The sequence below is a fragment of the Grammomys surdaster genome, unplaced genomic scaffold (genome assembly GCF_004785775.1).
Source record: "Grammomys surdaster isolate TR1022 unplaced genomic scaffold, NIH_TR_1.0 194, whole genome shotgun sequence".
Classification (NCBI taxonomy): domain Eukaryota; kingdom Metazoa; phylum Chordata; class Mammalia; order Rodentia; family Muridae; genus Grammomys; species Grammomys surdaster.
Genome location: NW_021604639.1, coordinates 3636338 through 3659366, shown reverse-complemented (window position 1 = coordinate 3659366; position 23029 = coordinate 3636338). Strand labels below are relative to the sequence as shown.

The 23029-nt window shown below is 45.8% G+C and overlaps 1 protein-coding gene across 2 annotated transcripts in view; it reads left to right on the top strand.

The window, feature by feature from the left end:
• The first annotated feature begins 4332 nt into the window (after positions 1–4332).
• Nid1 (nidogen 1) overlaps positions 4333–23029 on the top strand; it is a 73751-nt gene continuing 55054 nt past the window's right edge. For both annotated transcript variants that reach the window (XM_028769925.1, XM_028769924.1), the window contains exon 1: positions 4333–4617. In XM_028769925.1, coding sequence (XP_028625758.1) covers positions 4393–4617 — 225 coding nt within the window. In that variant the 5' untranslated portion in view covers positions 4333–4392. The remainder of the gene's footprint in view (positions 4618–23029) is intronic.

Here is a 23029-nt window from a genome sequence, read left to right as displayed (position 1 = left end):
AGCAACATCTAGACATGGATAGAAGTATATCTGCTGGAGAGTCACAGACAATGGTGAGCTGCCAGATGTGAATGCTGGAAGTCAAACTTCGATCCTCTGCAAGAACAATAGACAAACTTAACTGATGATTTATCTCTCCAGCTCCCACCTTGTTTGTTGAGATAGAGTCTCTCACTGGCTTAGAAACTGCCAAGAACAAACACCAGAGTCTTCCTCTCTAGACCCTGCCTCCCTAGTGCTGAAATAACAGGCATGAACCACCACACCTATTTTTTTTTTAACTTAAAATTTAAAAAGAAGCTGGGCGGTGGTGGCACACATCTTTGATCCCAGCACTTGGGAGGCAGAGGCAGATGGATCTCTTGAGTTCGAGGCCAGCCTGGTCTACAGAGTGAGTTCCAGGACAGCCAGGGCTACACAGAGAAACCCTGTCTTGAAAAACCAAAAAAAAAAAAAAAAAGTATGTTTTCACGTATTCAATCAAATCCAGAGTTCATGGATCTAGCAAGTCTTACTAGACAGACTTCTCTGAGCAACCTTGGTTGCCATCTTCAGAGTTTAGAATTCCAGATAGGTCACCACACCTGCCTGACATCTATGAGGGTTCTGGGGATCTTAACCCTCCACAGTCACACTTGCAAGGCAAGCACTTTAACCTAATAAACTACCTCTTGAACCCCTTGTTTCACTTATTGAAAAGCTTCAGCTGGCTTCAAACCTTTCTAGGTAATCAAGGTTGACCTTGAACTCTTGTCCTATCTTTACCTCCCAAGTGTTGGGATTACAGGTGTGTGCCATCATATCTGGCCTACTGAAGTCTTAAAAACTTAACCCTTTTCATTCTTTCTTTCGTTTTTTTTTAAGATTTATTTATTTATTTCATGTATGTCTGTACCCTGTCACTGTCCTCAGACACACCAGAAGAGGGAGGGCATCAGATCCCCATTACAGATGGTTGTGAACCACCATGTGGTTGTTGGGAATTGAACTCAGGACCTCTGGAACAGTAGTCAGTACTCTTAACCGCTGAGCCATTTCTCCAGCCTAAAGTTAACCCTTTTCATGTGCACATAGTGCCCTAGGGTTAGGACATAGACCCTTGCTCCAAAGAATGAAAAAAAAATTATATGAAACAACTTGAAAAAAAAATCACATTATTATAAATTGTTTCGTTGTTTTGGCCCAGGCTGACATTGAGCACACTAAGCAGTTGATGGTGACCTTGAGGATGGGAGGATGACCTTGAGGATGGGAGGATGACCTTGGGGATGGGAGGATGACCTTGAGCATGGGAGGATGACCTTGGGATGGGAGGATGACCTTGGGGATGGGAGGATGACCTCGATCCTCCTGTCTCCACTTCCCAAATGCTAGAATTTCAGGTGTATACCACCTTTATACACATTTGAAAAATGTTCAGAGCACAGTTTATGATGCAGATTATGAGAAATATCTGGAAGTAGAAATCCTAAAGGAACAGGGGACATCGCCCGAAGTGTCCTGCTGGGATTCTCAGCAGTAGAATCTCCCAGCTACAGGCAACAGGAAGTGAATGCAGAGCTATAAATAGTGACGACAGTTTACAGTACAGGCTGATGAAGTAAGTAAGGAACCATAAACACACATAGAGTGTGGCTGTTAGCTACAAACACTGGACCAAATGCATCTACCATGCAGAGATCAAGGGCTCTGTTTAGGTTGCAGAAACCTTGGCTGCCATGGAAAGGCAAGATGGTATATCAGTTTTGGGGTCAAAGCAAGGCATAAGCCCTTGCTCTTTCACTAGCTGTGTGAGACTGGATGTGGCTCCCCAAATTCACCACACGGCTCCTGGCTGTTCAAGTAGAAGCCAAGCACCCCACAAGCAGCATCTCGCCTCACTCTTTGTGTATTTGTTGGGCCATTATCTTGCCCTTCTCCCCCCCCCCCCCAGGATATTGCCATCTTCTCACAAAAGGGATTATGTATTCAAGGCTGTGGTATCTGATTCACCTGATACCTTCTAGGGGGATGTTGCACCAATCAACATCATGAAAACAACATGTCCAGATAATAACGGAGGCTTTGTTAACTGGATTATGTACTTTGTCTAATTTCAGGGATCACCTTATCTAACCCTCGTAACAATTCCTCAATTGTCCCTGTGAATCTCCTGATCAATGATGGGGATACGTGCTCTTGCTGCTCTCCTGCAGCTAGTAAAGGGGGTGGGAGGGTGGAGGAGGAGGAGGCAGGCTCTGCTCCTACAGTCACCAAGAAAAAATCCACCGGCCAATGGGAGTTTCAGCAGCTGTCTGAGTACCAAAAAGGGAGAGAATCTGTGAGAGGGATAAGCACATTCCAGGCGTGGACCACAGCTTTAGGACAGCCCCAATGAGTACCGAGCTTGGGATGGGGGTTGAAGGAAAAAGAAAGGTTGCAGGTGGGAAAAAGGCTGGTGAGCTCACTGTCTCGGCCTCTACTGGGTCTTAGTGCTGTAGGGGGTCCATGAGTACTCTGTGCAGGGGAACCCAAGCCCCTGCACAACATTCTCAGTGACTAAAACAAGGCAAGCTAAAGCCTAGGATCTTAGACATCAGCCGTGCAATGCACAGATGGCATGGGGTTGCCGGGGAGCTAGGAAGGACACCTGGGCCTATGGAATGGATCAGAGCTGCACAGTAGATCTGACAGCAGACTTGAGCAAGGGGGATAATAACAGAGCAGCACAGATGCAACTTAGTGTAGAGGTTTCAAGTCCATGCAGTGGTTGAGGGGCTTGCTGTGTGGAAAGCCCTGGGTTTGAGTCTTTGCATTGCAAATAAACTAATGACCAGCTGGGTGTAGGGGCTCATACTTATATTCAGAGGTCTGAGGCTAGTAGGCTGCTATGAACTTAGTCCAGCCTGGACTATAGAATGAGACCTTGTCTCAAAACAAAACAAGGATCTGGCCAGAGTGTTTGCCTAGCATGATGAAGCCCTAGGTTTCATTCCCATGCTGTGTGTGTGTACATGTGCATGTGTGTGTTCGTGCATGTCCAGGACTGGAGAGATGGCTCAGCTGGGTAAAGTGCTGGCCATGCCAGCAGAAGGACCTGTTATTGAGAACCTAAGAGAAAATACTGAACACAGAACACAGCGTGCCGAGAAAGCTCTTGGTACCTGTTATTGCTGACCACTCAAGAGCTTAAATGAAAGGGCATCCTCGTAGATCAATACCTTTATGCTCAGGAGCTGTATTCCATTTGCCTCTTTCTTCATGATTTTGCTGGTCCAAGGCTCACATTCTCCAGTAGCCCCATCACACACAATGTTCTGTATACTGGGAGAACTAATGGACGTTCCAGGTCTTTACTCTCAGCAGCTGAGAGGAAACAGGGGCATCCTGTTGACCCCTCTGAGTCAAGGGTCGGATATCCCGCATCCCCAGCATCCTCTTCCCTTGCTCTCAAAGCCAGCACTAGTTTTCCAGCCTTCCGGTGGAATTCAACTTTAACTTCATTTCTTCTAGGTTTCATTCTTTCTCTCACGGCAATGTCTATTAATTTCCTGGCTTTCTCAACCTCTTTCCTTCTCACGGGTCACCCCCAGTCCCCGGCAAGATTGTTCCAGTGGCTTCTCTCTATATTTTCACTTAAGGTGCCAAATTAGCGATCAACAGCTGATTGGAAATATCACTTAAAAGTTCTCTTTATCGAGGACTGTCCAGGAACCCACCCTGTCCCCACCTTCCACCTCCCAGGACCACCTTTCTCTAGCCTCCGATGAAACTGCATTGCTTCCAGAAAACCTGCTTTGATTCCCAGCATGCCACACAGAAGCTTTCTCTGACCAATTACTCCAGTCCCAAACTGTCTTTCTTGCTAGGCGTCCAAGCAAATCTGACTTTGAAGTGTGTCCCACAGTTGTGACTTTGTCTGGCAGGTGTGGGCTCCTGTTTCCTGTGGAATCCTATAACTTATGAGTAAAGGCACACACATTTGTGCCTTTTGCTCAATTCCAGCACCCGCTCAGAATCCTTTCTAGGGTGGGCTTTGTCCCTGGCCTCAGAGTGTTTGTCTCCTGGTTGCCCGCTCTCCAGGAACTTGCCTAACTGCAGAATGCTGTTGCTGAGTTCCTTCTTTCTGGATAAGAGCCCACCGTAGGGTTGGATCCGGAATGCAGGGAACCAACGCCCACTGTTGCGCGGGGGGACCTTGGTGTCGCCCCTCTTCCTACTGCTCGCTGCCATTGGTAGACGGGGCGGACAGGCCCTCCCCCATAGCCCCTCGGTTCTCCTCCCCATTTCCAGGGGTGGGGACGACGGGAGGCGGGAGTTGAGGAGGGACTGCCGAGGGGCGTAGGGTTACATCTCCGCCTCCTCCGCCTGAGCTGCTAAACTGCCGGGATTGCGGGACCACAGTTGGGAAACATGCTGGACGCGAGCGGCTGGAGCTGGGCGATGTGGACGTGGGTGCTGCTGCAGCTGCTGCTGCTAGCGGGACCCGGAGGCTGCCTGAGCCGCCAGGACCTCTTCCCCTTCGGCCCTGGGCAGGGGGACCTAGAGCTGGAGGCCGGGGACGACGTGGTGTCCCCCTCCCTGGAATTGATCGGAGAATTGAGCTTCTATGATCGTTCCGACATCACGTCGGTCTATGTGAGTTGGAGCCGGGTGGGGAGGGAGGCCAGGGTATGCTGGGGGCGCCAGTCCAGAGAGACAGATGTGGAACTTGGGCGTCGCCCTCGGGGACCCGAGTGCTAGCTGTCGTGGTGCGTGGCTCTCCGTTGGGTCTGCGCTTCTAGAGGATCGCGTTGCCGGTCTGTCACCCTAATAGTAAGTCTAGGATGGCATCTGCCTCCAGGATCCACTCATCTCGGCGTGCGTCCTACCAGGACCTGGGAACCTCTGGAAGAGTTTTCCTTCTCTATTCCTTGTGCTTCTCGCTCTCCTTCTGGGACAGGTCCCAGTACCCCGCAGCGCAATGGCTAGATTTAAGTTGTATCCTGTGAGCATGCCTAGGGACTCTGCCGATGGCGAGCTAGAAAGGACAGAGGAACCCTCCTGCTCCGCCCCAGAGTTCAGTGGACAGCCCCTTGCATCTGTATGCGTGGGTTCTGGCTACGTCTTGGCAGAGATTCTGCTCTCTTAGTTGGGTTGATTTCAGAGTACAGAGGTCAGGACTGGGAACGCAGAGCGCCCTGGTGATCCAATTTCCTGTGGCTGTGGTTGTCACCCAGGGGCCCCAGATGAGGAGCAAGACTTCATGACCTTTTAGCTCCCTTGAACCTCCCCAATGCTCGCAGGGCCTGGGTACACTGTTAGCCTGGTCAAGCCCTTTCGTGCTGCTCCGGCACACCATGTGGATTTGATATAAAGCCTGTGTGCATTCCACAAGTGTGTGTGTGTGTGTGTGTGTGTGTGTGTCGGGGGGATACACAGACGGCGTCTGGGGCATGTCCTGCGGGGGATTGGCTATTCTCTCAGCCTGGCCTGGGCAGATAACATGGGACAACACCCACGTGCAGCTTGTCAGCTTTGCCTAGAAAGAATGAGTCACACCCACAAAGAACTCTCACCCTTTACTGGCTGGTTGCCCTGGCCCGAACGTGGGAAGCCTGGAGAAGCCTATAGACTTTAGCATGCTTTGAAATACACATAATGAAATCCTTCCCCTGACCAAAGAAAACAACGTGATGAAACACAATAAAAATATTAAAGCATTTACATCAATTGTATGTAGTATTGAGGCTTCTCCCTCCTTCCCAGCCCCCCTCCCCTTTAGGGATGTGTTAGGGAGGAGTTAGGAATCAAAACCAGGACTTCCTGCATGAAAGATAAGAATTCTACCAACGGCACTACATTCTGGACCCTCTTGTTTCCTTTTAAACCATATCAAGTATAGTGGTCGCCCGAGCAATGAGTTTGGTAACTCTCAAAAAGGGTGGATCTGAGAAGCTATCTGAGGTCTATTAGTAGTGTCTGTCAGATTCCACACGAGGCGAGAAGGTGGGCAGGGGTCATGGTGGTACTTGCCTGAAATCCCACACTTGTGAGGTAAAGACAATTAGATGTGGAGTCAGGCCAGCCTGGACTATGGAGTCTGTCTTTAAAAGCCAGGAAACAGCCTGTGAGGTGACTCACTGGGTAAAAGGCACTTTGTCAATCCTGACAACCTACCCCATCCCTAGGTCCCACATACTGAAGAAGAAAACGGGCTCATCAAAGTTGTCCTGTGTGTCATGGGTTGATTCACCCCCGGCCCTGTTCCCCTCACTCTTTCTCTCAATTTTAAAAACTCCCCGAACAAACAAAGCACCAGACCAAACAAGCCAGATGGAGATAGGGTCAAGAGACTTTAGCCTGATTTAACTCTGGTGCCGGAAGCCACCAAGGAACCAGATGGAGAATATCCTGTGTCTAGCAGACACTCAAGCCTCAAGCCAGCAGTCAGGGAGAAGAAGCGGAAGCCTGGAGACATTGGTTTACAAGGGGAGAGAGTAAAATAAATACATAAACGCTCTGGAGGTAGTGGCTTAGGCTTGCAATTTCAGCACCGAGGAGGTGGCAGTCGAAGGGTCCTGAGGATATCCTGGGGTACAAGAAACTCTCTCAATAAGCAGACAAGATGATTTTGGAGTTCTAAAAATGACAGCTATCCTTAATAATGCTTCAAAGAGGTAACTTCTCAAGTGTGACTTAGGGATCCCTGAGGTCAAGGAATTCAGAAGATGGAGATTATTTTACAGAATACTAAGTTTTTTGCTTTCTTCTTTTCCCTCTTATTTGTATTTTATGTATGTGGGTGCTTGCCTGAATGTATGTCTGAGCACCACATATGTGTAGTACTAGAAGATGACAGAAGAGAGTAGCAGATTCCCTTCTGGGACTGAGGATCCCATCTATGTGCTGGGAATGGGACCTGGGTTAAATGTTCTTAACTGCTGACCAATCCCTCCAGCCCGTTATTTATTCTATTAAGCATGATGAAGAAGAAGAAGATGATGATGATGATGCAGCATCTGGCACATATGTGTGCATGTGTACATATGGGTACATGTGTGGAGCCTAGAGGGAGACCTTAGGAATGGGTTTTCTTCTGTTGCTATGAGCTGCAGGGATAGGATTGAGGTAACTCAAGCCTTCAGGCTGTGAGACAAGAGCCTTTATCTGCTGTGCCATCTTGCTAACCCCAACAGCGTTTAGAATTGAGTTGCTCAGGAATGTATGATGGAGTTCACTAGGGGATGCATGGTACCCACATGTCTGTTCCCACAGGACAAATGTAGAGGCATCTATCTGCCTTCCATATAGTTGGACATCAGGTTGATTTGCAAACATGTGAAGCAAAATCTCATCTCTCTCCAAATGTATTTTTGGTTGGGAATACAATCACCTGCGTTAAAATAATGTTGTTTTTGTTAACATGTAACAAATTCATTATTAAAATGTTGTAAGTATTTAACTTGATCTTTGCTTCCCTTTTCCATATGATTAAATTTTGATTATGGTCTTGGGGGAATCTTCAAAACTGTTAAATGTTTAAAGGGCTCCTGAAGACCAAATGCCCAAGGGATGGCCATATATATATATGAATATGACTATCAAGACACTGAGTATAAGGACAGGAAGAAAGCATTGTTGGGAATGTCTTCTGGAAAAGGCAGGCTCCATGTTGGATACTAGTGCCCTCCTGTGGACCTCATCAGAATCCCTCCCTGCTTTATGATGTGTGATTTCCCCAGAGGAATGGTCCTGAATGGTCATCATTAGAATACAACCAATAAAACCAGTTATTCATCAGATCCCATCCAGGGGCTGAGCCCCATCCAGAGCCTAAAGCACTGGAAGTTTCAGAGCCTTGCTGCCATGACCCATGAACCTTAAACTCCCTGGGTGAGAGTTTTTTAAAACTATTGTAAAGTTGTTCAGAGTAATGAAAACATGTCCTGCCTTTGATTGGAATGTTGTCTCAGTTTACATGCTTGCTATCATGTTGACTGGTCACCCTCATTGGGTGTGTAAGGCAATGAAATAATTTCTAGAACATGATTTTAGTGATTATTAAATTATTTGCCCATGAGTCATAAAGATGGGTAAGCAATTTAGTTATGATTTAATATTTTGATCTGTTTTGTTAAAAAAAAAAACCTTCCATACAGTTGGAAATAGAATATCTTTAGCAACAAAAAGATTATGTGCAAAACAGCTTGCCCTGCAACCGTGAGGACTGGGGTTTGATTCCCCAGAACCCAGGGGAGAAAAGGCAGGAACAGCAACAAGCCTGCAGTCTCAGCACTTGGTGGAGGCCGAGACAGAGGATTCCTGGGTCTTCCTGGTCAGTGTTTCTAGCCTAATCAACAAACTCCAGGTTCAGTGACAGACAGTGTCTCAAAAAATAAGGTGGAAAGTGACTGAACAAGACAACTGATACAGACATCTGGCTTTCAAATGCACATGTGCCTGTACAGACATGTGTATACATGTACATGCAGAAATTCATTATATACAATATACACATATATACTCACGTGCATGAACACATATGAGCACATACAACCTTCCAGTTGTTCATGGGTAGTACTACTTCACTTACTACCTCACAGGACCTTTCATGGACTGCTATCTGAAGCTGCTCAGGTTGTTCCACTCTCAGGGACTCTGGGTCAGGAAGGAAGATGGCTATTTTAGCCTATCATCCAGCTTTAGCTTGGGACTATGATTCCTAGATGAAAGCATGTGCTTCTTCTTCTTCTTCTTCTTTTTTTTTTGGTTGTTCAAGACAGGGTTTCTCTGTGTAGCCCTGGCTATCCTGGAACTCACTCTGTAGACCAGGCTGGCCTCGAACTCAGAAATCTGCCTGCCTCTGCCTCCCAAGTGCTGGGATTAAAGGCGTGCGCCACCACCGCCCGGCAGCATGTGCTTCTTATTTTCCCCAGGTTCCCCAGTGGTTGAGCAATGACTGTGGTTGAATCTCAGAAGCAAAGACTGAACTATAGTTGACTAACTATAGTGAGCAGCTTCTAATTGAAGCCAAATCATTATTCTGATAAAGGAGCAGATTAATGGAATGAAGAAGTTTGAGAAAAATTGTCCCCAGACTAATTTTATTTTGGACTTTCAATACTTCTTCTACTCCAAGAGGCATCAAGCCCCCCTGTGCTGCATGATGAGTCCAAAGATAGCCTGGACTGAAGAGTAAGACCCTACTTCAAAAGCTAAAAACAGACTTATTGCTATTATTTTTAGTAACCTGATGGTTGATTGTTAATTGCATTTACTTTCTCAGGACATTAGAAAGAACTACTATTATTTTGAACCAGGGTCTTATGTGGCCCAGGCTGTCCTTGAACTCCCAATGTGTCTACCAAGGATTGAATTCCTGATCCTTTTGCCTCTATCTCTTGAATGGTAATATTACAGGTATGCACTGTCATATTTACTTTATGTAGTGCTAGGGTTGGTTTGAACTCTGGGATCTCATGCATGCTAGGCAAACATTCTACTGAGTATATATTCTCAGGCCCATCTGTGTGTGTGTGTGTGTGTATGTGTGTGCGCGCGTGTGTGTGTGCATGTATACATATATATGCAATACTCCAATGTTAAGATCCATTATCCATTCATTCAGTCTATAGATATTATTATTATTATATTTTATTATTATTATTAATTGACAGGGTCTTTCTACATAGCCTTGGCTGCCTGGTACTCACTATATAGACCAGGCTGGCTTGGAACTCACAGAGATTCATATGCCTCTGTCTCCTAAGTGCTGGGATCAAAAGTGTGTACCCAGCTTTATTTAACTTCTTTTTTTTTTTTTTTTTTAAAAGATTTATTTATTTATTTTATTTATGAGTACACTGTAGCTGTCTTCAGACACACCAGAAGAGGGCATCGAATCTCATTACGGATGGTTGTGAGCCACCATGTGGTTGCTGGGATTTGAACTCAGGACCTCTGGAAGAGCAGTCAGTGCTCTTAACCGCTGAGCCATCTCTCCAGCCCTTTATTTAACTTCTTAATGTGCTAGGCGCAGTGTGAGGCCTGTGACAGACTGAAAATAAGACCAGTCTTCCATGCCCACAGTGCCATGTCATGAGAGAGGTGACATTCAGCCAGTGATCACACTGATGATAGGACTGTTACCACGTGCTGCATCCTCTGAAGCAGAAGTTCATGGAAGGAACAATTTGGAGCAGGGCCCAAGCTAGTGGAGTGGTCTAGAAATGCTCCCCCAGCATAGCTGCAGCTATAATATGATAGAGATTGGCTCTGGGAAGTGTAAGAGGCAGGGGCATGGTTCAGATATGGAGATATTGCTCCTCATGAGACCCAGTCAAAAGCCAAGAATGGAACTTGGCATGTTCTCGGCAGGGACGGATGCTCATACAGGCTGCAGTCATAGCGCTTATAGCAGACCTTGGGTCCCAGCCGGCAGAACTCCATGCTTTTCACTTGTAGTTGATAAACTTCATACTGTTCCCAGTGTGTCTCTACCAGTCTGGCCTGTCTCTTAGCCGTCATGCTATAGTCTGGCCTTCTAGTATGGACTCTATACTCCTGCCTTCTTTCCTTCTCTGCACCTGTTCCGTGTAGATCTTTTACAATTTTTTATTTCATTAATTATTATTACTGCCTGTTTGTATGCATATGGTGTGCATGTGTGATTATAGGTAAGCAAGAACCTCTTTGTCAGAGGCTACTTCATGGAGTCCATTCTCCTTTTCCACTGTGGACTCCAGGGATAGAATTCAGATCACTAGGCTTGTGATGCAAAGGCTTTTACCTCAATAGCCCCATCTAGGTATTGGCACTTCTCTTCTATCTAGAACAACACACATGTCTCTCTCAGAGGTACCCCATCCTGCTGCTAGCTCTCAGACCTCATGCATCCTTTCCAAGAGGGTTCCATACTTGCTCACTCCCTGAGGCATGCTGGGAGGATGTGAACAAATGTCTGCTCTCCAGATGTGGCCCTTATAACAGACAAAAGAAATGATTCTACCCAAGTCGAGTTCAGCAAATCAACCAGTTTTGGGGTTGCTTACAAACTCATGGGTTACTAAAAATCAGTCACTAAAAAGCCCATCTAACATAGGTGATAACTCACAAAAACTGTATCCCTAGAGCTTCTGCACAACTTGCAAGCTGCTTCATAGAAGAGTCTCTGTACAGCAATTGTTTACTGTTCATATAAGCTTAGGGAGGGGGTCTTGTGAGTCTTGTAAGTTTCCTGAACTTGCTGAACCTTGTAAGTTTTGAGAATGAAACATTTCATTTGGGAGGAATACATACAGGAAGGAATGCATTGGGAAGGAATACATTGTTGTTCTTTGCTTGCTGCCCTGTCTTCCCAGTTAGTCTGAGCCCTATGGGGACAGGGCTTTACTGTCATATGACAGTCATTTCCAGGTGTGTGTGTGTGTGTGTGTGTGTGTGTGTGTGTGTGTATAGATGGACGTAGTGAGTGCTGTGAAGTCAACTAGCACACAAATGACTGCTGGACTCCAAAGCAAAGGGAGCAATTAGACATTTCTAAGTAAGCTAGAGACATGGGATGTGTATGTGGTGGGGGGCAAGCATGTGTGTGTGCAGGGAACAGAGGGCCAGTTTATGTATAGACACCAAGACACTGATATGGACACCTGGCATGGATCAAGATGACTGATGCTAGACATGGGGTGGGAGCATAAGTCAGCAAAAGGTGGCTGACACTGGGTGTCTGGGGAACCACAAAGTAATCAGAGATGTAAACTCATAACTATTCCTGGTAGAATGTTGCCTTTGTGCAGGCTTTGTATAAATATGGCCTTGAGGTCAGGGGGCTGTGTCTTTTTTGTTTGTTTGGCTTATTTATTTATTTATTTATTTATTTATTTATTTATTTATTTATTGGTTTTTTCGAGACAGGGTTTCTCTATGTAGCCCTGGCTGTCCTGGAACTCACTCTGTAGACCAGGCTGGCCTCAAACTCAGAAATCCACCTGCCTCTGACTCCCAAGTGCTGGGATCAAAGGGGTGCGCCACTACTGCCTAGCAAGGGGCTGTGTCTTTACCTTTGTCTTCAACCTGTCTCCATATCTGTCTGTAGCCCAGTGTGTATACCTCACTGTGGCTTGTCAGGTCTGCATATGCCTATCTGTTTGTGGCTCATGTGTGCTGGTGTGTGCCTGGATGTCTGCAGGAGATCACGTGCCTAGTGGTCCTTGTGATGGCTCCTTGCCAGGAGTGATTAGAGTATGTTGCATTTGCCTGTGGCTAGGGATATCCTCTTCAATGGCCTGGGCCCCTGTGACCCTGCTCCTTTTCCCAACACAGAGGTCAATATGAACCTGGAACCTACCAATTGGCTAGATTGGCTGGCTAGGGAGCTCCAGGAATCCCACTGTCTTCACCTCCCAGAGCTGGGGTTACTGGCACAGGCCTTTAGGTAGGTGCTGGGGATCTGAACTCAGGTCCTCATGACTGCATGACACTTTGCTGTTGAGCCATCTCCCCAGCCTCTAATATTATTTTCCTCAACAAATAAGATAGCATAGGAGTCAAAGAAGCAGAAAGAACCTGTAAAAGTTCAAAGAGACTCCAGAGAAGGTTGTTAATTCTGGTTGGAGCCTGATTAAAACAATCTAGCCACACAAAGACCTCTTCCAGACAAACTGCAGTTTTCTCTTTTTCTTTCTCTCTGTCCTGAGGGTCAAATGCAGGGCCTTGCATTTTAACTGCTTAAAACGCTGGCAGGTAGGATACTAGGGTATCCAGGAGTTCATTTACAATACTCAAAAAGAGCAGAGCATGGTGGTGCATGCCTGTAATCCCAGCATTCAGGAGGCAGGGGCAGAAGGATCGCTGCAAGTTTAAAGCCAGCCTGGGCTACCTCATCCCAAAGCCAAACACAACAACCATCAAAAACCCCCACCCTCAAAAAAAAAAACTTCAAAGAAAAGAAAAAAAAGACAGGCTAAAGGAATTCTAGTCAGTTTGGGCCTGGCTTACATGACTCTGGCAGGCCTTGCCCTTCTCTCTAATTCCCTCTGCCTCGCTAAAAACTGTTATATTTGTAAAGCTAGCCAGCCAGGTCTATTCCCTTATTTGACCACTTCCTCCTCCTGAGGCTGACTACCAAGATCCAGCTATCAAAATATTGAAGTCCAGCAATCAAAAGCCCCCTTTGGTTCACCTAATTAATATTTTCAATTAAAATTAAACACCCCACCCTGACATGGGGTTTCCCCCTTTGCCTTTATAAACTGCCATTTTATGGACCACATCTGGGCTACATCTGTCTCCTCTCTATCCACTACCTAGAGGCAGTCTTTTGTCCTCCAGGACAAATTACCTCCCTCGCTCCCTTCCCCTTCTCCCTCATCCTCCATCTCCTGCCTTTGTCTCTTATTCCCTGTTCTTTTCCCTCTGGGACAAACAAATCTCCTTTGTGCTGAGAACACTGTCTTGGGGGTCCTGAGCTGATACACAGGTGTGGCAGGAACAGAAGAAAAGAAGAACTACGGTGTACTAGGAATTTCAAGAGCTATTGCTGGATGGATATGTGCTGGGAAGGGGGTAAGTTTGTATTCTAGGTCTGTTTGAAAATCCCCCTAAACCATAGTGTTTTACAAAAATGTTCTCGAAAAACTATTCTGCCACCCAACTGGAAAGAGGCTCTTTAGAGGGTGGAGAGGAGGGGAAGTGAGTTCTGTGGCTAGAGACAAGTTGCCAGGGTCAAGGTAAGGGGTGTGGCGGGGTAAGATCAGTGGTTGAGCCAGACTCTGTCCTGGCGGAAACAGAAGACTTGTTAGTACCGTGTGCCTTTGATATTCTCAGCAGCCCCAGGATGGGGCTCAGGCAGGAGCTGTGTGATCCAGAGCTGCAGAGCAGGAAGCATACATGCCCAAGGCCATGACCACAGTTGTCTCTCTCAGCCCCTAGTCCAATGTTCTTTATACCTTGAGTGTCCCCTTCCTGCTTCCCTTCCTCCCGCCCTCCTTCCTGTCTCATTAGCTCTTGTTTCAAGCAGACTTCTAGGCTACATGAGTTGGGGCCACAGTGAGGAGTGACATGCAGTGTGATCCCACCTCTTACATTCATCATAGAAGCACTACTGAATGCACTTGATTCTGTCCCTGAATGTTGACTTAACTGCCCACAGACAGATTTACTTTCTTTCCTTTCTCTTCCTCCTTTTTCTTTTCCTTTCCTCCTCCTCCTCTTCCTCTTCCTCTTCCTCCTCCTCCTCTTTCTCCTTCTCCTTTTCCCCCTCCTCCTCCTCTTCCTCCTTCTCCTCTTCCTCTTCCTCTTCCTCCTCCTCCTCCCCCTCCTCCTCCTCCCCTTCTCTCTCTCTCTCTCTCTCTCTCTCTCTCTCTCTCTCTCTCTCTCTCTCTCCTTTCTTTCAAGTTTCAAACACACAAAGAGGCACCATGATGCTCATGGACATCACACCACAACAGGGACACTGAAACTTGCTAACCTTTTCCACTGTTCATTCCCAGCCAGAGTGGATTAATTCCATGCTTATTTTATTTCACGGAAGTATCCAAAATAAACCGTACTCTTCATGATATATCAGCAGCAAATAGCACCAGTGTACCTGCTCCTGTGGGTGGCTCTGTTGGTTCTTGGAAAGGGAGCCAGTCAGGTGCATGGTGAGGTGTTGGGAGAGAGATCTCTATTGAGAGAAGAGTTGGTTAATCTGGCTGTGACTGTGCAAACCTTTAATCTTTTAATCCCAGCACTGAAGAGGCAGAGGCAGGCGGAACTCTTGAGTCTATAGAGTTCCAGAGCAGCCAATGTTACATGGTGAGACTGTCAGAAACAACGACAACAACAAACCAAGTGTGTGTGTGTGTGTGTGTGCGTGTGTGTGTGTGTGTGTGTGTGTGAGAGAGAGAGAGAGAGAGAGAGAGAGAGAGAGAGAGAGAGAGAGAGAGAAGGCAAGGGCTGTGGCAGCTTGACCTTCACCAGGTCTCAAGATCTTTCTCCAGTTTTGTAAATCTCAAGAACAGAAGAACAGCAGTTATTACTGCTGTCAAAGATCGTTGTTTCCTCTCCCATTCTCTAATCTTTGTATGTGCACCATGGCTCACATGTGGAGGTCAGAGGACACGAGTGGGAGTCTCCACCTTCCACATTGTTTAAGACAGGGTCTCTTGGTTGTTTACCACTGTGTGCACCAGGCTGGCTGGCCTTGAGCTTCTGGGATGTTTTCTGTCTCTGCTTCCCATCTTGACATATGACCATGGGCTCTCAGACATGCTACTGCTGCATGGCTTTGCATGGGTTCTGGGGATCTGAATTCAGGTTTTCAGGCTTGTGTGACATGTTATTCATTCACTGAGCCCTCTCCGCTGTGACCCTTTTCTTATTCTTGTTGCTGATGAGTGGTTTTTTTTTAAAAAGAATTATTTATTTATTTTTTATGTATGTGAGTACACTGTCGCTGTCTTCAGACACACCAGAAGAGGGCATTGGATTCCATTATAGATGGTTGTGATCCACCATGTGGTTGCTAGGAATTGAACTCAGGACCTCTGGAAGAGTAGTCAGTGCTCTTAACTGCTGAGCCATGTCTCCAGCCCTGTTGATGAGTTTTTAAAAGATTTATTTTATTCTTAGTTGTGTGTGTGTGTGTCTGTGTGTATGTGTGTGCTAGTGAGTGCAGTTACCCTCAGAGGCCAGAAGAGGGTGTCAGCTGGAATTACAGATAGTTATGAGCTGCCTGACATGGGTTCTGAGAACCAAACTCTACATAATCAGTGTGTGCTCTGAACCATTGAGTAATCTATCTCTCCAGCTCCATGTATAGCTGATATGTTATTTGGGGGGGGACAGATTGGAAGGAATGGCTGTCCAGAGAAGGACCAGAGTCAGTTGATGTTTAATATGGAGGTCAGTATACTAAGAGAGGGAGAGACCAGAATTTTAAATATGTGTTGTTTTTTTTTTTTTTTAACTTAAGGGTTGATTCCAGTCTTCAAATGCTGGGATTACATGAAAGAGCTAGTATTATTTCTCAATTTGAGAAATAAGGTTTTGATATTCAGATTCAAAGTAAAAACAACAACAAAACAAAAGACAAACAAAAACCATCATTATCAACAACAACAACAAAAAAACCCAAACCAAAACAAATCAATACAACTGCCCCCCCAGAGCAATACAAACCATTATACTAATTCCATACGTAACCAGATCACTAATTCTTTACCACAAAGTTGCTTAAAAATTCTTGAATATCTAGGAGGAGACTGGGGTGGGGGTGGGGTGGGGGTTGGGGTGGGGGTGGCACATACCTTTAGTCCCAGCACTCAAGAAGCAGAGGCAGGCAGATCTCTATGAGTTCAAGGCTATCCTGGTTCTTCAGAGCAAGTTCCAGGACATCCAAATACAGGAAGAAACTCTGTCTTGAAAAAAACTAATAAAACAAAACCTCCAAATCAAACAACAGCAGCAGCAGCAACAACCAAAGAAACCCAAAAACCAAAAAACCGCTACAAAACCACACAAAAAAATCAAAGAAAAAAGTTCTTAAATATTCCCAAAGCTGCCCTTTACAAACTTTATTAAGCCAAAGATTCAGAAACAAGCTCTTGTGTCTCCCCCTTTGTTCACGCTTGTTAAAGAATCACTGCCTTTTGTCCTGCAGAATGTTCTAGGCCTGCATTCCACTGTTTCTTTGTCCTAAAGTCTAACTTGTTATTCTGTTATGGCATTTCCTGGAAGTGGTTATTGGATCCTATTCTGAAAGCATTCAGGTTAAATTTTTTTATCCTTTAGATTTGGAAGCACTGAGGAGATAGCTCAGGGGTCTGCTGCTTGCCTAGCATGCATAAGGTTCTTGGTTCAAGTCCCATTTCCACACAAAAAAAACCCAAAAAGCAAAATAAAGTAATAAAGTTAATTTGCAAGCTAGCTATACACTCAATGTTTCATTTTTAAAGAGCCTTTTTAAAAAAAGATTTATTTATTTTATGTCTATGGGTACACCATTGCTCTCTTCAGACACACCAGAAGAGGGCATCAGACCCCATTACAGATGGTTGTGAGTCACCATGTGGTTGCTAGGATTTGAACTCAGGACCTCTGGAAGAGCAGTCAGTGCTCTTAACTGCTGAGCCATCTCTCCAACCCTTTAAAGAACTTTTTAGCACAGTGAAAAATGAAGTTTTGACTAAGCTGTGGCCAGCAAACTACAGTGATCCTCCTGCTGTCTCAAGGGTGACCCCTTCAAATATGATACCAGGTTACAGGCGGGAGCTGTCAGTTCCAGCTTTTTCTGTGGTGTTGGGGATCTGAACTAGGGTCCTTATGTTTGTGCACCAAACACTTGGCCCACTGAGCCCTCTTCTGAGCCCTGTGTACCTCTCTTTTCCCTTGTTTTATATATCCCTGACAACCTTAAATATTTTTTATTTGTTTTGTTTCTTGAGACACAGTCTCGTTCTATAGTCCAGGCTGGCCTGGGACTTACTATGTAGCCTAGAATGGCTTAAAATTCATGGCAATGCTTATGCCCCAGCATCCTAAGTATTTGAGCCAGTATGGCTGACTTCTATTTTTTTTTAAGTTACAGCTTTATTGAGATAGAATTCATGTTCCAGAAAATCATATTGCCTCCCCCTTTCTGAGATAAGAGTACCAGGTAATGCAGGCTGGTATTTAATTCACCATGTACCTGCAGCTGGCTTTGAACTCCTGATCTTCCTGCATCTACTTTCTAAGTGCTAGGATTCTATAATCCTACTACACCTGTCAAAAATGCCAATATACCTGTCAAAAAGCTACCCTTCAAAAATATATGTGGTTTGGGCCAGAAAGGGCTCTTGCCATCAAGACTGATAATCTGAATTTGATCTCTGAAACCAGATGATGAGAGGAGGGAACTGACTTCTGAAAATTGTCCTTCAACCTCCACAGGCATCCACGGCACATGGGTGTCCCCTTCAATAAATAAAGTGTACGCCAAGGATGATACAATGGCACACTATGTTGATCTGAGCACTCAGAAGGCTGAGGAAGGAGGAAGGGTTTGAGGTTATCCTGGGCTATATGAGGAAGCTCTGTCTCAAAAACAAAGCAAAAATAAAAATTCAATGGCTTTTAGTCTGTTCAGAGAATGGCACAACCACTATAGATATCTATTATTATATCTAGAATGTTTTTATCAGCCCGTAGGCAAGTCCTGTGTCTAACAGTCAATTTCTGTTTCTCCTCCCAGAATCCCAGTCTGTTTTCTCCCCTTCTGGACGTTTCAGAGAAATGGATTGTACAGCCTTTCATGGGTGACTTCTAATGGCGCAGCACAATGTTTGCAGAATTCATCCATGCTGTAGAATGTACATGGGCTTTACTCCTTCATGTTTGGATAATTTTCTAGTTAATTTTGACACAAACTAGAGTTATTTGGAGAAAGGCAACCTCAGTTGAGGAATTGTCTCCATTAGATTGACCTATGGGAATGTCTGTGAGACATTTTCTTGTTTAGTGATTGACTGGGATGGCCCACTGCAGGTGGTTCTGAGTTGTATAAAAAAGCAAACTGAGCAAGGCACGGGGAGGAAACCAGTAATTAATGTTCTTCCATGGTCTCTGCCTCCAGTTTTCAGCCTTGAGTTCATGCCCGGATTTTCCTTAGGGCCTGACTGTGATCCGGACTGTGATCCCTACCTGTTAACCATATGCACGTTTTCCTCCCATGGCACTGTGGTTACGATGTTTACCACCCAATTAGGGCAGCATCCTTATCATACTAATTGAACTGTTTAAGTTTTTCAAGACAGGGACTGATATACTCGTGGTGGTTGCCCTTGAACTCAGTACGTAGTTAAGGATAACCTCAAAGCCTTGTACTCCTGCCTTCACCTCTCAGGTGATGACATTGCAAACATGAATCAGAAGCAAAACTGTCTAGGGAACAGAGAAGAGTAAGGGGTGAGAGGTTGGGGGGTAGCAAGGCTGGGGACGGGGAACAATATGCTTAAAGTCCATCACACACATGCTGGAAATGGCCTTGCGCAACCTTGCATGAAAAATAATGCAGAAAGAGCCTTTTCCCATTGGGTGTGTGTATGGGAGGGGGGTTGGCGGGGGAGCCTCTTGGGAAGACAAGAAGTATAAAGCGTCAAGTGTGGAGCTCTTGCCTCCTCATGCTGAAGCTTGAATTAAGGACCTCTTGTGGTAACAGGTTCCCAGGTAAGGTCCTGGTGTCTGCACCCTAGTGGTGGGAAAACACACAGCTTTGCCTAGAGATTAGGGTTTACACAGGGCCTTTTTTCCCCCTGGTCTTCTAGAGGTAGAAGGATAAAGGTAACAGTCCCCACCCCCTCCCCGCACCTCTCTAGATTGATTTGTTTTGTTTTATGTGTATGAGCGTTTTGCCTTCATGTATATATAGGTACCACATGAGTGCCTGGTGCCTGTGGAGGTAAAAAGAGCATCAGATCTGAAACTGGACTTTAAAATGGCTGTGAGCCACTCTGTGGGTGGTGGGAACCAAACTCAGGTCCTTTGGAAGAGCAGGCAGTGACTGGCCTTATCTGCTGAGCCATTTTTCCAGTGTCTTGTCATCTCTTCTTTGATGGTTAAGATGTAAAGACCTTGACTCTTCAACCTTTGAGTTTCATTCGTGGCCCAATTGGGAGGTACTCACTATGTAGCCCATGCTGGTCTCGAACTCATGGTACTCATCCTGCCTCATCTTCCCTAGTGGGGAGTTTACAGAGATGCACCCCCTCCCCCATGCCTGGCTAGCAATATGTGTGTCAGATAATTATCCTTGGTAGAGATTGTCACAGAAGAGATGAGCAAGCTATCTAAAAATCTCTCATTAGACACAGCTGGGTTAGGTTGAAAAAACAAAACAAAATAAAACAAAACCAAATGGGGACTGTAACCCGGGGCTGTCCCTGTCTTTATTTGGTAATCCCTTTGTTTCTATTTCTAATTTAAGTCAGAGCCATTTTCTCTGGCTCATGGGTTAATGAAAAACATTTGCAATCTGGAGTACTGGAGTGTTCTGCGCTTCTAGTGTCTGGTCTCAGGCAAGTGAAGAGCTGAAGTTGATTTTTTTTTTCCCCTCAAGCCAAGAGTGAAGGGGATGCTCTACCCACCTCACAAGGTGTAATGAATTGTTGAGCAATAACTGCTACAGACAGGAAGGTACAGTAGCTGGAGCTTTTAGGGTGAAAGCCAGGGCTTTGGCAGCCCTAGTTAGTGAAGCTCGGCCACCTGTCTTGATATACCAGCTTGATGACCAAGAACGGTGTAGGCTCCTTTATCATCATCTCAACTCTGGATACTCAAAGGTGGACCCAACAAAGTACTTATTGCTAAGTGGTCCTGAGGAAGTACTTATTGCTTGGTGGTCTCAAAGAAGTTCTTATTGCTTGAGGGGACAAAATGTTCCTAGGGAGCTGCTCACTTTGACTCCAGGGGGCAGCCTCACCCTCATGGATAACTGTCCTCCTCTGAGAGTGGACGGAGGCTATATTGAGATGTTCTCCCCTGGGAACTGAAGGTGGCTGCAGGTTTAAGAGGAGGACCCATCCCAGTGCTTTAAGCCTTGAAGGGGGATGGGATGGATCACGGAGCAGAGTCGAGCAGGTATGAGCCGAAGTGAAGGACACAGACATGAAATGAGGACCCTGATGGTACCTTATGGGCCCAAGTGAGGACTCAGTGCTCCTGAGCTGAAGGGTCTAAGTGCCTGTGCTCAGACAGACAGTTAGGCCCCAGATTTACCTCTGAAATCAATTTCCACCTCTATTATAAGTAGATTTGGTTATTTCCTAGACTTGTTTTCCTATGCTTTTTCTTTTCATGGGCCCTTCCCATTTTCTAGCTTTTTTTTTTAAAGCTGGGAATGTGACACCCCCACCCCCCACAACCTCCACTTTTATGCTCAATGTCCCTAAACTAAGCAGCTACATAAAAAAACCAGAAAGCTGTCTGGATATGCTTTCTGCAGATGTGAACTGCTGCTTCACCCAGTGGCTGTGTGAACATGTTCAGTTAAGGGCTTGTCGGTTCTCCGTTACATATGTGCGAATATCAGCCTTGAAATGCAATGCCCATTATGTTAAACGTTTACAAATGTAGCACAGCCAAAGGCAAGGACCTCACACTCAGCACACACTCCAGACGCCTTTGTTCCTTTGCCATTATTTATTGTAAACTATCTGAGCCCGAGTTCCCACCATCTCCCACCCAGGGCGTCCTGCTCTCTTCAAGTTTCATTGTCTACTCCGGGCAGCCACTAGTGTTTCTGAGGCCACTCTGTTTCTTATTTGGGTCTACCTCAAGCATTCTCTGACCACAGTGTTTTGGAGAAGGCCTTCCCCACTGACACCCCCTACCCCCAAGGATTGTAGGCTGTCCTGGGGACTGCCACTAGTTGCCTTTAAGCCAAGAAAGATGCATGTCAGCCCTCTTCTCTTCTGTGCATTTATGTGGAATCTGACATGATTTCCTTCCATTGACCGTCTGCAAAGACCGCTCTCAGTGATTCGTGGGTCTGTATGTTCACATTAATGTTGGAAAAGAGACAGGAAATGCTTTTAAAACAGGAAGCACCCTTCCATTCCAAGTGGCTCTGACCACCTCCTCTGCAGTTGAGTTGAAACAATTAGACTTGAGTGGTTCCAGCTGTTGCTGATGTAGGGCGTGTGTGTGTGTGTGTGTGTGTGTGTGTGTGTGTGTGTGTGATATAATCGACATGGATTATTCCAGGACAGGTGATGAAAAGCCAGGTCATTTGGTGTGTGTGAGGCTGAGTGAGTTAAATCCTGCAGGAGCAGTACCTGCACTTTCTAGGGCAGTACCTGCATTGGTCCACACGATGGAAGTGGATGGCTTTCAGCGGATTCATTTTTACTCCATAATACAAAGTCATCAACCATCTTTCTTAGGCAATGTTTTGTTAGTTTGAGTTAAGTTGCCACTGGAATTTTCAGGGCAAGAGGGCTCCAGCAGTTCCAAAAAGCTGAGCCACCCATCCACCGTAAATCAAAGAGATTTTAGTAATGCTAAAAGGTAGAGAAAGGAGGTTTAGTCAACATGGCCACACTGGGAGGAGAGACAGACAAAGGGTACTGGGGCCTCTACCTTCTAGGTGCTGATGTGAGCTTTAGATTCAACAGAGAAAGAGTTGGAGCGGGGAGCAGGAGTTCTGTAATTTAACAGCACCAACGTAGGTGTGAGCTTGTTGATCATGATATTCACTTTGGTTCTGTGAGTCAGTCTCACTCCTACCAAACGCTTGCCTGCTCTAGCCATAGATAGCTCCCCTCCTCTGGGGCTGGGGGTGGGGGGTGGAGGGATTGGAGGAAGGGCCCTGCCCCAAGAGGGTCTGTTAATGTGGAAATTCAGAGGAATGCAAGAGAAAAGGTTAAAGATATTGACTTGGTCTCCATATCTTCAGGCAGAGTACAGACAAATGAAGGCAAAAAAGGCCAGGCTTCCATTCATTTAGTAACTCAGTGACTGTTTCAATAACAATATAACATCCTTATTGTTATTCTGTGATTCAGATGGATTTTCTCAAAAACATGCTCAAACTAGGGTGTTTGGTGTTTTGTTTTTGCTTTTTTTTTAAATCTTTGCATGTATGTGTACACATGGGTGTTCATATGTATGAATGGTGTACATGCATGCCATGGTACACATGAAATCAGGACAAGCTCAGGTATGGGACCTCACTTCCCAGCTTGCTTGAGATAGATCTCTCGTTCAACGCTGTATGTTAGACTGGCTGCTGCCCAGAGATCTTCCAGAGATTGTCTCGTCCCCTCCCTGCCCATGTGACAAGCACTTTACTCTATGCTCCTCTTCAGCCCCGGTTTGGGTTTATTGTGAAAGGGTCTCGTGTAGTTTAGGTTAACCTGGAACTCTCTACGTAGTAGCTGTGGCTGGCTTTGAACTTCTGCTCCTCATCTGTTTACCCTCCCAAGTCCTGGAATTACAGGTCTATACCACTGCACCTGTTGCATGCAGTGCTGGAAGGCAAAGCCAGGGCTCGGTGCATGGTAGGCAAACCTTCTACCAACTGAGCTGTATCCCCAGACTTCATCACGGA